The 16,704-nt window shown below is 41.2% G+C and overlaps 1 protein-coding gene and 1 non-coding gene across 2 annotated transcripts in view; both read left to right on the forward strand.

Moving 5' to 3' along the window:
* ncana (neurocan a) overlaps positions 1-16,704 on the forward strand; it is a 61,305-nt gene that overhangs the window by 2,911 nt on the left and 41,690 nt on the right. Inside the window, exons 2-6 of the mRNA XM_058417970.1 lie at positions 5,536-5,913; positions 6,855-7,029; positions 7,891-8,018; positions 8,275-8,556; positions 10,783-11,259. Coding sequence (XP_058273953.1) covers positions 5,536-5,913; positions 6,855-7,029; positions 7,891-8,018; positions 8,275-8,556; positions 10,783-11,259 — 1,440 coding nt within the window. The remainder of the gene's footprint in view (positions 1-5,535; positions 5,914-6,854; positions 7,030-7,890; positions 8,019-8,274; positions 8,557-10,782; positions 11,260-16,704) is intronic.
* Positions 4,417-4,581, forward strand: LOC131342095 (U1 spliceosomal RNA). The gene has a single exon (XR_009202965.1). It is a non-coding gene; the product is annotated as a U1 spliceosomal RNA (small nuclear RNA).

The following is a 16,704-nucleotide window of genomic DNA, read 5'->3' on the forward strand; positions in this document are numbered from 1 at the left end:
TATTCTCCTCGTGCCTATCATCACTATGTCTCCTGATTCACCCTGTAGTGACCACTCTTATGTCCGTGACCTGTAGAGAAACTCTTCCTACCTGACACACATAGGTTCGGGTTTCATACCAAGCTATAGAATGCTCTTTGGGTGGAAAAGCACTGTGTGTGTGTGTGTGTTTGTGAATGCATGCTCATGATGTCTGCGGAAATAAGAACACAAGGGAAAATATAGTTACTGCTTCCTTCCTTTGTGCTCAGCAGTCATAATCTGACACATCTGTTCACACGCATGCATTACACACACACACACACACACACACACACATAGATGCAGTCACACACACACACACGCATATATATACGCACACCTTTGAAGTAGGTTTGAAAAGCACTTCAGCCTCACCACTGGCTGAAACACTAGAAGTGGCGTTTTAATTATTCACTCAGGGATTGATGGCTGGGTGCTGTCTACATGATTTCCTACCATATGTGTCTCTCTCTCTCTCTCTCTGTAACTGTCTTACTCTGTGTGTGTGTGTGTGTGTGTGTGTTACTGTCAAACTGTCTCTCACTCTGTGTAACACTGTGTGTAACTGTGTTACTGTCTCTCAGTGTGTTACTGTGTCACTCTGTCAAAAGACTCCCTCCCTCCCTGTGTGTGTGTGTTACTGTCTCACTGTCTTACCCTCTCTCTGTTACAGTCTCTCTCTGTATTACAGCTTCACTCTCTCTGTATAACTGTCTCCCTCACTGTCTGTGTTACTGCCTCTCTCTCTCTCTCCCTCTCTCTCTCTCTCTCTCTCTCTCCTCCCTCTATAAGAGCCATATTGAGCAGTTTGACCAATTCCTTTCTCCCACTTACCAAGCAGCTGTTGCCATGGTTTTGCCTGGTGATGGCTGAGGTCTGTGTGTGGGTGCAGATGTGCAGCTATGTGTGTATATGTGGGCGTTTGTGTGTTTGTATGTGTGTGTGCGTGAAAAAGAGAGAGTGAGTGAGAGAGAGAGAGACATAGAGATATTAAAAGATAGGGGTAGGTATGAGGACAAGCTGTGCTTTCAGTGGCCTGGGAGTATTAATGCATAACCCCACTGAGAGAGAGAAAGAATGGGAGAGAGAGAGAGAGAGAGAGAGAGAGAGGCAGGTTAGGGGAAAGAAAAGATGAAGGAGAAGCGGGAAGTCGATACTCAAAACACTCTGTTTGTGACTCTTCTAGTGAAATGATAAAACTGACAAGACATGATGTGAGATGTACCACATGTGAGAACAGCGTGTGCTCACACCTGCGTGTGTGTTACATCCCATTAGGAAGAAAAACGAGTGGATTTCTGAACAATAGCGAGGTTCTGGGGGGGGGGGGGTCTGAGCACTGAAAGCTCTTCTATCTAAATGCAGATTTGTGGGGGGGGGGGGGGGTTGTCTTTATATACCGACGTTAACACGCCTTATATCCGTTATTCAAATACTCCGCCTCCCCCCTACCCCAACACCACCACCACCACCACCCTTCCCTCCAAACCCCCATCCGTTTTCCTTAAGGCTGATTGTATTAAATATCAGCAGTTTAGTTTGCTCCCACAGTCACAAATGGATTCGGGGCACAGATGGAGGAAGGCAGCACAGTCAGATGAAATCTCCGAGTCGAGTTTGTCCTCGGATCATGCGGCCGACTGAGTCTACTTGCAGTTACTTATTCTGTATGATTAAAGTTTGCTCGAGAGAGAGAGAGAGAGAGAGAGAGAGAGAGAGGAACAGTTTTCTGTGTAAATGTGACTCTTGTGATTTGTTAGAGAGATGCTATTCTTTTAAACTTTTGTCTAAACATTTACACAGGGAAAGTTATGCATATTCAGAGTCGGATTAAAACAAGTAGATTCTTCATTTAGATTATTCAAATCCTAGAATCCGAGTACAAGTTTTTCCCATGAACCAGTTTTTCAATTCAATTTATTCGTATAGCGCTTTTAACAATGGACATTGTCTCTTTACAGAAGTATAGAAGCAATAGAAATGATCAAGTTTAAAGTCACTATTTATCCATAAGATTTGTCCTTAATGAGCAAGCCTGAGGTAACGGAGGCAAGGAAAAAACTCCCTGAGATGATACTTGGCTAATTCCCTGCTGGAACACTAGGGGGCATTCCAGCAGGGGTTTGTTTATACCCCGTGCCATGTGTCTTTGTTTATGTTTTATGTCTGCCCCGCCCGATCCTTAGCCCATTCCCGTCTCTGCACATCTATCCCCTCCTGTTTCACTAATTACCTCCCTTATTTATACCGGTTGTCTCTCATGGAGTCCTCGTCTTTGGGTGCTGTGTTGTTACTCAGTGTTTTCTGGTTTTTGGTTCAGTATTTTGTTCTGTTTTCCAATGTTATTTTATAATAAACCCCTGTCTGATGTCTATCCCTGCACTTTATTCTCCCGCCTGGCACCCCATGCCCAGGACAATATGAGGAAGAAACCCTTAGGGGAACCAGGCTCAGGGAACCATGAGGGAACCTCATTCTCATTTGGGGGACAGTAAATAATGGAAAAGTTGATCATGTCCTTTCTTTAACAGTGTATAGTCATTAGGAATTGAGCAACCGAGAGCTCCTGAGGTCAGTGTAGTTTCTAATGACGTTAAAACATAAGCACTTTTCCTGAAATGAATATTTTTCACATTTCAAATGAATTCGTTTAACATCATCACTGATCAGAATAGCACTTGCTCCAGCCCATCATATTATTTTTCATATATTATCATATACTAATTATGCAGGCAGTTTAAAGATACTGGATGGATCTATAATGTGATGGTGATGAAATCTGTTTTTATCACAATTTGATTTTGATAGTTTGAGTTTGTTTGGTGTGTGACCACACGTGTAACTCACTTACATGTGTGGTCACTGCTTGGGATATTTTCGGATAAAGTTTTGAATGACCTTAAGTCCGAAAACCTCCCAAGCAACATCTCTGATTAAGATGCTTCTCCTTCGCTTCCTTAATGGCTGATGTGTGGAAAACAATTGTTGTGAGGCTCTCTAATGAGTTACTAGTCTCATATTTATGCATTTTCCCATGGTCTTCCCTCTTATTATTCCTCACTTCAAAGGTCTGCATTATAAATCAGTTTTAAATGCATAAGCATTGGCGCAATGTTGACGTTTTGCGACGTGGTAGAGTTCACGAAGTCCATGTTACTGGTTTCTAAGATTAGCTACAATGTTATTTTAGTCATACGGAAATTTTATAAGATCTTCCGGAATATTCCTGAAAACCTGTCTACAGTTTCTACTCATTTCTCCTGTATTAAAAACCTCCAGCTAGTTGAATTGTTAGCTTCTATCGTAAGGTCGTCTCGGCTTGCCGCCCTAGTTTCCTGGTTGCCTAGCAACAGTGTCTTATGACTGCTTTAAACTATTGTATCCTTGCCATTTTAAAGGCACAGATTCACATCGTCAGTTATAGTAACATGACCGGCTCTGGTTACAGTCAGAGCTTTAATTATACCCTAAGTGTCTTACACAGAGACATCAATAAAAGTGGTATGGTTCTGAATCTCTTTATTAAGCTTTAACATACACACACACACACATACACACACACTGAGAAAAACTCTGATTAATGCGACTGCGACCAAAGTGTTGCCCTTTCCACTGACTCCTCTCTCTCTCACCATGATCAGGCCATCGGTCTCCTGCCGAGTGTGTATAATGGTGCTGACATCAATCAGTAACCCCGCTTTCATTACCAGACACAACACACACACACACACAGTTATTTAGTTAATTAGAATATTTCTCAAAAGCAGTGACAGGAACGAACACATCGCTAAAGGAACAGTCATCTCTCTCGGCTGCCGATACGCCCTCTCTTTAGATACACGCAACATAAAGACATTGGAAACGTACTTGTTCTGTTTACCTCATTAACCGTTTTTTTTTTTTTGCTAACAGCTTTCTTGGGTCAATGAAACTTCAGCGGGTGCCGAAGCTGCCCGTAAGCCAGTGCGGGTCTATGGGAAGATTCAGAGAGCGTGAGCTCGGAATAAACCAGCTGTTACTCACTTTATGAACCGATTTTCAATAAATGTGCCTAATTAAGCATTTCATATCACTGGTGATGTAAATATACATGCACTGATGATCACTGAGTATAATTTCTAGTATAAATCCTAGACAAAGCAGCAGATTTTGGGCTAATGGAAATGTATATTTATACAGAAATGATGATAAAACACAGCTGGTCATGAGCAAGGGATTTGCTACAATATATAGCTTGATTTTAGTTAAGCTAAAGCTAGCATGATTGACAGCTGAAGCTATTTCAAGATGAACTAATTCTAGTGATTTGCATTTAAAAGGTACTTACTGTATGTCAAAATGTTGCTGCATGAGTCGATTTTCTCTGAGTTTCATTAACAGGATACGTTCATTTCACTCCTGACCTGGCAGGGGCATTAATATGATCAAGGAGGTGGTTTGCCCAAAGCAAGGTTCAGCCATTGCGCTCAGGCTGTGCTGACCTTTGAGAATTCCCCAAATGTAGGAATCCCGACTACGTAGTTTCTGGGGCAGTGGTGGCTCAAGTGGTTAAGCCTCTGGGTTGTTGATTGGAGGATTGGGGTTCAAGCTCCACTGTTGGGCAATTAAGCAAGGCCCTTAACCCTCTCTGCTCCTGGGGTGCTGCATCATAGCTGCCCCTGTGCTCTGACCCACAACTTCCTCAGCTGGGATATGTGTAGAAAAGAATTCCACTGTGCTGTAATGAATGTGTGGCGATAATAAAAGCTTCATTGCAGAAGTTGCCCCATTTCTTGAGATTCTACTTTTTCAAATAACGTCTAGACCCCAGACTTTGCCTTTCACCTGTATAGGAATCATGGGATAGAAAATACAGACCGAAGAGTAACAAATATGACTGATGTTTCACAGCAAGGATGAAAAAAGTAGTGTATCATCATCCCTCATTTCCCCGATTTGTTTCTCGTTTATTTAAAATGAAAGTCCACTCGACTATTCCCTCATTGCTCGCTTCACAAGTCTTATGAAAATGAATAACTTCCACCTGCTTTCTCCTGTCGTGTGGCCATGCTGCCGGTTTGAGCAGCAGGTAATGAGTATGATTATGCTACAAACACTTTGTTCAGAACAGCCAGAACATTTCTGTAGATTATGATTTTTTTTTAAAACAGCTTATATAAAGAGCAAGTGTATGATTTGAACGGATCTCGGTGAAGTTTATGCTTGACTCATACATACAAGTAGGGGGGAAAAAAATAGGCTGAGAGAAGAAAGGAGATGGTGCGAGTGCATGTGATGGAGGTGAGTCACTCGTCTTCGTCTTATGGAGTGCGTATGGATTAAAATGTTGGTGAAAATGGGAGCATATCACTGAGAGGTAGCGGGTTTTGGGGAAAAGTACATAAGGAGTGGAGTATGTTGTGTGTAAAAAATTAACCCAAATTGTGGACACCTTTGTCTAGATTAGATAACTGTGAGGTTTCTTCCACTCGCAGTTAAATAATCTAATTTTAGGTGTTTTTTCTTTCGTTACAGGTCTGAGTGACGCAGAAAGTCTTATTACTCTGCGTAAAGTGACGCACCATACAGTGCAAGAACCTCTCGCAGGCTCCGCCCTCCTTCCCTGCGTCCACACCCTGCCACTCGGCTCCTCCCACCAAGGCAGGACTCCGGACGTTCAATGGACCCGGCTTCAGGGTGACACAGAGATCATTGTGCTCTCGTTGGAGAATAGGGAAGTTCGTGTACAGCAGGCATACCAAGGCCGGGTCAGTGTCCCGGGGTACCACTCAAACAACCTGAACTTCTCGCTGGCTGTCTCTCAGCTTCGTACCAACGACTCTGGGGTCTTTCGCTGCCACGTGTTCCTCGGGGACACTTATGAGCAGGACACCGTCACGCTGGAGGTTACAGGTAAGATTTCTTAATATTGAACCACAGAGGAAGGTGGCTAGAACAGTGCCTCTGGGGTTAGGGGTTCGATTCACGTCTCCCCCCATTCTCAGGGGTTCTCTGGTTTCTTCCTCCATTCCAAAGGTGTGTTCTAGCCTGATTGGCATCTCTAAATTGTCCGTAATGTATGAATAAGGGCATGTGTTAGTTATTGTGACAATTTGATTTGATTGTGACAGTGTGATTTGAACCCTGTGTATGAACAGCGCTACAGAGAATAGACGGATAGAATCAGAGGAACTCATCAAACACTGCTAATGGTGCAGTTGGAATAGAGTACAATCCAATATTATCCCAATTATTATAAACAACAGCGTCAATTCAGCGATCCAATTATAATGTGATTAAATTTGACTTCTTACTCCAGCCATCTTCGCTTAGCACTTTGACCGATGTTAACTAGCTATCTGCCAGGGGCTCGCTGCGTGGGCCATCAATTACAAAACTCCAGAGAAACAGGAGTCGATAAGTGAGCCCAAAGGTCTGTCTTTAATTTAGGATGCTGAAGTGTGCCAGGAAGACGCTGCCTCATTAATGAGTCCTCAGAGCTGTGGAGGATTAATTACTTACTAATCATGATCGATTTATTCTGTCGATATAATATCAGTTTTTTTCCCAATAGTGCTAAGTTTAGTGTAGCTTTATTCTCATTTTCTCATGTCCAAGTCTATGGTTAATTGGTCAATTACCCATAAGTCTTTAATTAGAATTATGGGATTGATTACCTATAATGCTGCGCAGTTCATTAATAAAATACAGCAAGCATTACCGTTCCAGCTGCTGATGAGTCGTGTGAAATATATGACAGGGTAATATATTGTGCAGTAATTTTCTGTCTTTGATTTTATTCATTCTCTGCCTCTGTGTGTGTGTGTGTTTGTGTGTGTGTGTGATGTGTTTAGGGGTTGTGTTTCATTACCGAGTGCTGTCTGAGTCCTACTCTATGTCGTTTGTGGACGCTGAGCGGGCGTGTGAGCAGAATTCGGCTCAGATCGCGTCCCCAGAACAACTCTGGGCTGCTTTCCACTCAGGTCTGGAGGAGTGCTCGGCCGGCTGGCTCAGCGATCAGACCGTCAGGTTAGCCGTGCTTCCACCTACTTTAAGCTGTGTGTGTGTCTGTGTGTTATGACATTTCATGTTAAAGCAAAGCTTCACGAGTTTTCAAAAAACCAGCGTGTCCGAGGTCACGCATATGACTACATTCAGTCGGACAACTTATTTGACTTGATTAATAGAAAACGGAAAAAGGAAAATTGAACCAGTGTTTAATTTACATGTGCACCCAAAATCAGCCGAATATCTCGACTTCTGAGATTCAAAGGGGAAGTAAAGAATCTTTTATAATATTGCTACAGAACATTTGAGCTTAGGTTAACAAGCTAAAAAAAAACCCATTTTATTCAGTAACTATTATGACTTATTTATTATCTATGACTGAACTAATAATAACAGTGTAGGCGAGTGAGGACCTGGACCTATTTTCTTTAAGAGGAAATTATTTTTTAAAGCTGTTTGAACTCTGATAAAGTATCCTGATGTGAGGAATAAAAGCTCAACTGCTAGCCAATCAAAATCGAGTATTTTAGCACTATAATACTTTATGGAAATAGACACACAGGCAACCTTTCTATCCCTGACGATCCGCTTCATGGCAGGTGTGCATTGATTTCTGCGTCATTGACTTATCGTTTGCAAGCCATTTTAAGCTGTTCATTAGCAACAAAGTGATCCCCGAGCATCCGACTTGTGGCCGTATGCACCGCCGCTCGCTCTCCTCTCCAGAGCCCACGCAGCCGTACAGGATCCTCCATTAATGGATCAAAGCAATTACTCATTAATGACACCGACTTCAGCGCTGCATCGTTTGCATAATAATACTGGGGGAATGCGTCCTGGGGAATGCTGGGAGGATTTCATGCTTAGCTCAGCTCTTCACAGGTACTCGATTCAGAAACCAGAGCTGGGCTGCTATGGACACAGCGAAAACATGCAAGGGGTGAGGAATTATGGGAAACGAGATGCCTCCGAGCTGTTTGACGTGTACTGCTTCGCCAGCGCCATGCAAGGTGAAATGACAGACACAGGAAGCTGTATGATGATGTTTTATGTATTATTATTTGCTTGTTGTGGATTGTAAGACTAAATTTATTTTCCGGAAGATTTGTTTAGCGTATATATATATATATATATATATATATATATATATCAAATACAGAGTTCTGCAGTAAAAAGCTACAAAATGCAAAAAAGACTTTTTTTATATGGAATGACAAAAGGTAAAAAATAAAAAACACACTTCAAGCTTTTGTGCTTGCCCCCCAGGTGAAGTGTTCCCTCTGTCGGCTCCGGGGAATCTCACCCTGGCCGAGGCCGTGGCTCAGTGCGGTGTTCTGGGTGCTCAGCTGGCCACGGTGGGTCAGCTCCATCTGGCATGGCGCTCCGGCCTGGAGCACTGCGAACCTGGGTGGCTTGAAGATGGCAGTGTGAGGTACTCAGTGATTAAACCACGTCCTGAGTGTAGGAGCCGAGATCCAGGAGTCCACACCGAATCATCCACAGAGCTGGCCAATGGGACTGCCATGCTCAGTGCATTCTGCTACAGAGGTATGTAATCTGGTATATACCCAGGATTCAGTAGACACAACAGAGAAAATCAGATCTAAACACAGTACAGGTAAACACAGTGGGGCAACAAAGCAGTGGGAGATTGAAAGAATATTTGAACTGCGACACATGACAGGAAGCATGAGAGTAATGGTCTGTTTCAGGCATTTTATTTAAAGTTGGACAAACTGAGTTCATTAGACAATATCACGGATGGAGAAAAACACAAGATACATTATACTGCCAAAAGTTCTGGGACGTCTGCCTTTCCATGCACAGAAATCAAAGACAGAAATATGTAATTAACCCATTTTTATGTTTGTAGCTGCTCAGGAATAATCCATGCTTTTATGAAAACGACTTCTAGATGCCCACATGGTATTGACCACACCTGGTGACTTTTTGTTTGACATTTCAGCGCACATCGCAGCAGGAGTATGGACTGTAATGTGAAACACTGTCAGAGTAAATAAGGAGGAAATGGATGCTCGGGAATATGTGAATCTTCTTTTTTTTTTTTAGAATGGCTTTACCTGATAGTCTGCCAGCCAAGAATCCACAGGGGGTTTCACGAACATTATGAAGTCCCTCCTGAGACCAGTGATGTATTTAATCGAGACTGAACCCAGAGGAGAGGCTGAGAGATGCCTTCAGCACACACACACACACACACTCACTCCTAGAGGTTCAGCTTTTTAAAATAGAGATTTATTTACTCTTCTGTAGCTTCCATCACTTATAGATATTTTTTGATGCAGTGTGTGATTCTGGTTGGATTTTATTTCCTCCTATATTCCCTGTTGATCTTGCAAAGACAGTTACTGAGTCTGTGTGTTTGTTTTTCGCCCAGCGACTCAACGGGCTCGTGCCAAAGACGAGATCGGAAACCAAAGCCACGAGCACACATTTACAACTGTGTTGTGTATTCTCAGTCAATGAGAGGGCAAGCGCTTCATCTATAAAAATCCGTGTGCGCTTAAACTTACAATGGCCTAAAATTGGTGCTTAACGTATTTGCATGAAAATGTCCAGTGAACATTATGCGCACACACATGCACAAATCCTGTAAACTTGTAATATCAAACTCGAAAAAAAACACTTACAAATTTCTAGATTTGAGGCATTATAATATGAACAAGTCTTTGTCTAGCTGAAGCTAGTTAGCCAGTGTTACTCAGCTAGCTCGCTACCATCACATACAGTGGAACCTCTTTCTGGAGGCGAGTCCTTAAGGCGAATATTGTGATACGAATATTTTCCATAAGAAATGGCGTAAATGCAGATAATCTGTTCCAGCCACCCAAAAATATTACCAATATTACCCATTTCCAAGGGTCAAGGGTCTTCACAGGAAGTCGTGCCACCAAGCATGTAGCTTTTAAAAGCAATGCTCAAAATGACTCTTTCGAAACAGCTTTCACTGACTGGAAAAAAAATCGCAAACTTGCTTCGGTTGGCTTCAGTTGGCTTTCCATTGCCGCAAAGCTTTGAACGGCACCCAGACGTACACACAATTTAGCCAGCGCTCGTTTCGGTTTGTTCGTATGCCGAAAATGCTTCGTATGCCGATGCAAATTTCCTCAGAATTTCAATTCTTGAGGCGAAAATTCATAAGAGAGAGCATTCGTTCCACTGTAACACACTCATTCATCATAACAGAGGTTTTTTTCCCCTCCAACAAAGCCTTGTTTTTACCTAGCTAGCTAATATCACTGATACAGAGCCCGCTACCTTCAAAATGTGTTCTGATGGATCAGAACAAAGATGTCTTTTCCATTATCAAGGCCTTGTTTTTGAGCGTAGATGACCAGCTCACTATTATCGGCTTTGTGCTGCGCATCCGCAGAATCACAATGAAGCACAAAGCATTAACCACAAAGCATGACGCACAACCCATTTCACTTTAGCTGAAAAAAAAGGCTCTTATTATCAGAGAGAGAATTTGCTTGTTAATGTAGTCTTTCTTTGTTGTTGTCATAGCACATCTGTAACAATGAGGAGATCCCACTAGCAGCAGATCATTACATCTTCTGGTTTATGTTGCATTCCAAACTGTAACATGTTAGGAAACGTGGTATTTACGCATCCCTACATAGTATGAGGTTTGGGACGATGCCCTGAATTTGTATCTTCAAGCTGTTCCTTAAAATCTTACCTCCAAGTGCTTGAGAATGATTTTGGCATCATTGATGCAATTCTCATGTAATCGATGTCTCTACCTTCCAGAAACACAACATTCCTCTACCGAGCCACCTGTCCCCCAGACATCAAACTGGACCGGTCAAGTAGATCTGAACACCGATCCGGTTGTGGTCAGCAAATCCGTCTCTGATGATTACATCATGGCGCGTCTCTGTGTAGAGGACGGCTCTCTGGACTGGAGTAACCAGGCAGATACCACCCAAAATACCTGGCAGGATGTCTCTATGCCGCTATCTGACATCACCACCGAGACGCCCAAAGAGGGAAATAAAGGAGATGAAGTTACAACAGTGCCCTTGCCAGTACCAACCACCACTCCGAACAAAGACTCCATCAGAAGTGTCATGAGCTCCTGGTGGAAACCGTGGAACTTCCTGTCAGGAAACAATGAGGAGAAGAAGGACACCACTGCGAGTCCTTTGACCACAGTACCGGGTGTGATGAGCACTACGGTCCTCGAAGTGGACGCTAACACGAAATCTACCACTTCTCCAGCGTCAGGTACGAATTATCAAGTATTTGATGCTTGAAAAAATCTAAATAATTTTACAGAGAATTCTTAATACTGTATCAGATCTGTCTCTGAGCCAGTGCTCCAACCAATAAGCATATCAAAAACCAAAAGAATTTATTCTCTCTGTTATTGTTTCCGTTCTTTCTTTCTTTCTTTTTAACGCACCCTTTAGACCTGTTTTCAAAGGGCTCTTCTTGAAGTGGCATCTCTTTTTTTTTTTTCTTCATCTGTCCTGTATACATTTTTTTTCTCTTCTTCAAAAAGAGGAAAGAGGTTGACACATCGAGTCTCTCATCTTTAATGCAGACTTTTGGTTGTGAAGATCCTGTCATGAGCAAAAGAATACATGAGTACTCGGGATGCAAATGAGTACGAATATATTATCCCGAGTAAACAGATAATGTGTTCTAAACAGATACAAATTCAGATACGAAACAGGAGAACGCTCTGATCTTTTTCTCAAGTGAAGTGTTTTGGGGTTTTTTTTTTTTAAGCTGGCTTGTTGAGGCTAGAGTCTTGCATTGGGACTGGGATCATGTGGAGTGATGCAAGACGGAGGTTATTGCGTTCACACTGGCGAGCAGTGAGATGTGAAGCTTGTGGGCAGGAGCGAGTGGTCAGATACAATATATTGCCAAAAGTTTTGGGATGTCTGCCTTTACATGCACATGAATTTATTATGGAGTTGGCTCACCCTTTGCAGCTTCAACTCATCTGGGAAGGCTTTCCACAAGGTTTAGGAGTGTATTTATGGGAATTTTTGACCATTCCTTTAGAAGCGCATTTGTGAGGTCAGGCACTGATGAAGGACGAGAAGGTCTGGCTCGCAGTCTCCACTCTAATTCATCCCAAAGGTGTTCTATCAGGTTGAGGTCAGGACTCTGTGCAGGACAGTCAAGTTCCTCCACACCAAACTTGCTCATCCATGTCTTTATGGACCTTGCTTTGTGCACTGGTGTACAGTCATGTTGGAACAGGAAGGGGTCATCCCCAAACTGTTCCCACAAAGTTGGGAGCATGAAATTGTCCAAAATGTCTTGGTATGAAGCTGAAGCATTCAGAGTTCCTTTCACTGGAACTAAGGGGCCGAGCCCAACCCCTGCAAAACAACACCTGAATTCAATGATTTGGAGAGGTGTCCCAAAACTTTTGGCAATGTAGTGTATGTAGATTGTAGGACAAAGACCATATTTATGATGCGTTTACAGAAATGCATTAAGTGTTCATCATTAATCCTTAACTGCCTGGTTAGGGTCACTGGGGTTTTAATTAATCTATCGGTTTGTTTATCAGCTACATTTGCTAGACAATGCCACAATCAAAAATAATACCGTTATTATGCAAATGGGATTAACAAAATCTCTATTTCAAAAAAATAACAACAACATGCCCAGCTCAGGTTTAAATCCATATAGAGATACTAATAGTTCAAGCATTAACCAGATACAAATAGGCATTGTAATTAAAAAATAAGATGAATTTGGTATGCTAGGAGCAGCTAGTGTGGGATTGATTTGTGGCACTGGTATATAAATCTGACCCTTGATCCATTCAGCTAATCACTGGTAATTAATTCCTCAGTTTGAGTCACCGGGTGGTCAGTGTGTCAACATGTGCAATATGCTGAATATCCAGCTCCTAATTTACAGTCCCTTGAGGACTGCGGGTCAAATATCACTGGGGTAGAGCTTGTGAGTTTCTAAATGCAGCATGTGGGTTGACATGATTATTTATTAGCAGTGATCGAATTTTAATCTCACAGGGATGCTGGGTTCAAACACCAGCCCTCCATCACCAGGATCGACATGAGGGTGAAGTCCACATTACAGTTAATGTACACGATGCTGAACATGTACTACATCACTAGATCATTTTTAATCTCTGTTATATCATCCTTCGATGCTTCCATATTAAGTTTCTATGCCTAAGATACCTGTTGATTTCTGAATTCTGAACACTAGACTCTTTTATATGAAAGTGTCCAGTGTATTTCCTACAAATCCATCTATCTATCTATCTATCTATCTATCTATCTATCTATCTATCTATCTATCTATCTATCTATCTATCTATCTATCTATCTGTCTGTCTGTCTGTCTGTCTGTCTGTCTGCCTGTCTGTCTGTCTGTCTTTCTATCTATCTGTCTGTCTGTCTGTCTGTCTGTCTGTCTGTCTGTCTGTCTTTCTTTCTTTCTATCTATCTATCTATCTATCTATCTATCTATCTATCTATCTATCTATCTATCTGTCTGTCTGTCTGTCTGCCTGTCTGCCTATCTATCTATCTATCTATCTATCTATCTATCTATCTATCTATCTATCTATCTATCTATCTATCTATCTGTCTGTCTGCCTGTCTGCCTATCTGTCTATCTATCTATCTATCTATCTATCTATCTATCTATCTATCTATCTATCTGTCTGTCTGTCTGTCTGTCTGTCTGTCTGTCTGTCTTTCTATCTATCTATCTACCTGTTGATTTCTGAATTCTGGTATATGGATCTATGGCATCAATACAATAGTTAATAATACATTTTATAATGTATTAATGAATAACTTTAATGATTCAGCCAGTTCAGATTGAACTAATAATTCATGCAAACATTATTTGACTGGTAGCTTTAATCTGTTTTAATATACGTAATGGATGTCCAAGTCTGCAGGGCAAACCTAATGTGTGTATATAGAGGTCACTGTTTCCTGGAGAATACTGCAGATAAACAAAAATGTCCAGACTTTACGGCTCTGGTCCAATATTCAAATCCCATTAGATGCCGGAAGATCATAAATGGCCAGAGATCATAAACTCAGATTTTCTCTGGTTAATTCTGGGTGTAACACCTAATATATTTTTTTGGATGGATTACAACCATTGCTGTTTTTGAAGAAGCCAAATATTTCCACTTAGCTCCAAACGTGATCGTAGTATCTGAAGATCGATGATGTTGGTTTGAGCATCTAATACCATGTGGATGAAAATAAAATATCAATAACCGACTAAAAATAAATACTAAATGGTCTAGATGGAGGTTTTTAATCATGCCTTCAAATTTAAGCACTGCCAAATTTTCCACCTTAAAAAACCCAACCCTAATTATAAGGACAGGTTTGATATTTATATTCATTTTATAAGAGGCAATTTAGAAAATCTTTGAAACCTTGGGGGCCCTGTGGAAAATATTGAGACATAATTGCTGAGATATTATTCATAAATGTTCACAAACCCACACCAATATGTTCTACATAATTTATGATATTCTAATGCTTTTTTTAAACATAATTGTCCCTACCCCTTCTGGCATTAATATTTCCAAACACAGATGTATGACTAGCAGTTAAAAGCAGTGAGGACTGATCCTGTGCCAGAGCATATTCATGATTACAAACCATTCTCTTCATCCTCAGTGTTTCTGAATGCAGATTAATCAGTTTGCATTAAACAGAGGTGGAAGTGCATCGACGTTAAGAATTCGGTGTTTTGTTTGTTTGTTTGTTTATTTATTTGTTGATCACAGTTTTATCTGAATGATTGCAGGGGGTTTTCAGAGAGAATAATGTGCTGGATAAATATGAGTTTGTGCCCCAAGGGAGAAATAAAGAAGAGAGAAACGGTGGGGCAGGAAGTCTGAGCCAGCCTGGGTTATTGTAATGGATGTTACCCTGTCAGTACTGCTACTTCAAATTAAACCCAGTGCCTGAGCTCTGTTCTCTAGAGCAAACTAAGCAAAGTCAGTGCTCCCTGCAAGCCTGTTCCACTTCCAGGCCAGATCCAGGCCAGAGGCCGTATGAGAAAGACCTTGCATCCATCAGTTAGGTGATTATTTAGGTTTGCTTTAAGTCATGTGAGTCATGTCCTGCATTCAGAGCTGGCAAATTGAAGACAAACGTTACAAAAGTTTCGCTTATTCACAGATGGGTTGCTCGGCTGCTCAAATAGATTTTGTTCATATTATACAGATTACCTGTGGGTAGTTCATTGCCAGATATTCTTGCATCTGAGCTCATTTTTCAACAGACATAAAATAAACACCTGCTTTTAAACATAAAAAAATCTGGGATAGAAAATGCTGACTTACAATTCAGTTCTAATGGGTGATATATAAAACATGACAATGTCAAGCATTCAAATAAAGCCTCTTTAAATCTATCTATCTGTCTGTCTGTCTGTCTGTCTGTCTGTCTGCCTGCCTATCTATCTATCTATCTTATATCATCCTTCGATGCTTCCATATTAAGTTTCTATGCCTAAGATACCTGTTGATTTCTGAATTCTGAACACTAGACTCTTTTATATGAAAGTGTCTAGTGTATTTCCTACAAATCCATCTATCTATCTATCTATCTATCTATCTATCTATCTATCTATCTATCTATCTATCTATCTATCTAAACTAAATGAATAAAATAAAGGCAAAGTTGAATGCAATAAAATCATGCTGAAATAATTATAACCTGACCAGGCACTCCTCTGATAAAGTGAACTCCTCAGTGCAGAAATGTTGTTCATAATTTTATCCATGACTAATTAATAGACTAGCAGGCTCCTATAGTTTTAATGTATTTACTGCCCAAATCGAAATTTCAGAGTAAGATGTTTGCCACAGATGCCCTTATCACAGGTCTAAATCTCTGCCCAGGTTTCTGTATTGTTGAGATGTGTATTGTAAAAATCACTATACAAATAAAAAATGTATTGAATGGAATAGTGAGATTGAGTTTCAATGTCGGCAGGGATCAGTAGAACGGTTTAGTGACCTCTACACTCCGCCGACTTCTTTACACAGCCAGACTTCGGTGTTAGACGAGAGAGGTAGAGCTTTCCAAGATCGAGTTTAGTCTGTAGCTTTGGATTTCTTTCCTCTCACTTAATTAGTACATGTTCCAAACTTGGCCCAAACTTCAGCCATCAATGTTTAACAGCCAGTAGAAAGCCAGCCATGTCATGTACATTATTGAAGTCAGGTTCAATAATGGATGTGAGCTCTTGCTCTCTCTGGCTCGGTGAGATAAAAACCTGGGTTGAGAAATAAAAGCAATACACCCTCCAGTTACCTCATAAACAGATGGTCAGTGAGTTTATAGACACTGATCGTCGGAGTGGTTTGTTTGTTCCAAAAAGGCCATTAATAATGAAATTAATATTTCAGTTCAAGCATTCATTTGACTTAAGGCAACCCGAATTGAATCATCAATTAGTGCCGTTGTTGAAATATTGACCTGCCTGGTGAATTGATAGCAATTACATTTAATTGGTTGAAATCTGCAGCGCAAGGGAGCTCGCAAACAAATTCTGCTCTGCATGCTGGCAAGGACGTCTCCTCATGTAATGCATGTTTAATTTATAAACTTGCTAATTGAAGGCAGGGCGCTGCAATGATTAGTCGCAAATGGAAGTAATAATTGAATGATTTAAGTGGCTGGAAAGGCTGAA

This window comes from Hemibagrus wyckioides, linkage group LG20 (assembly GCF_019097595.1).
Source record: "Hemibagrus wyckioides isolate EC202008001 linkage group LG20, SWU_Hwy_1.0, whole genome shotgun sequence".
Classification (NCBI taxonomy): Eukaryota; Metazoa; Chordata; class Actinopteri; order Siluriformes; family Bagridae; genus Hemibagrus; species Hemibagrus wyckioides.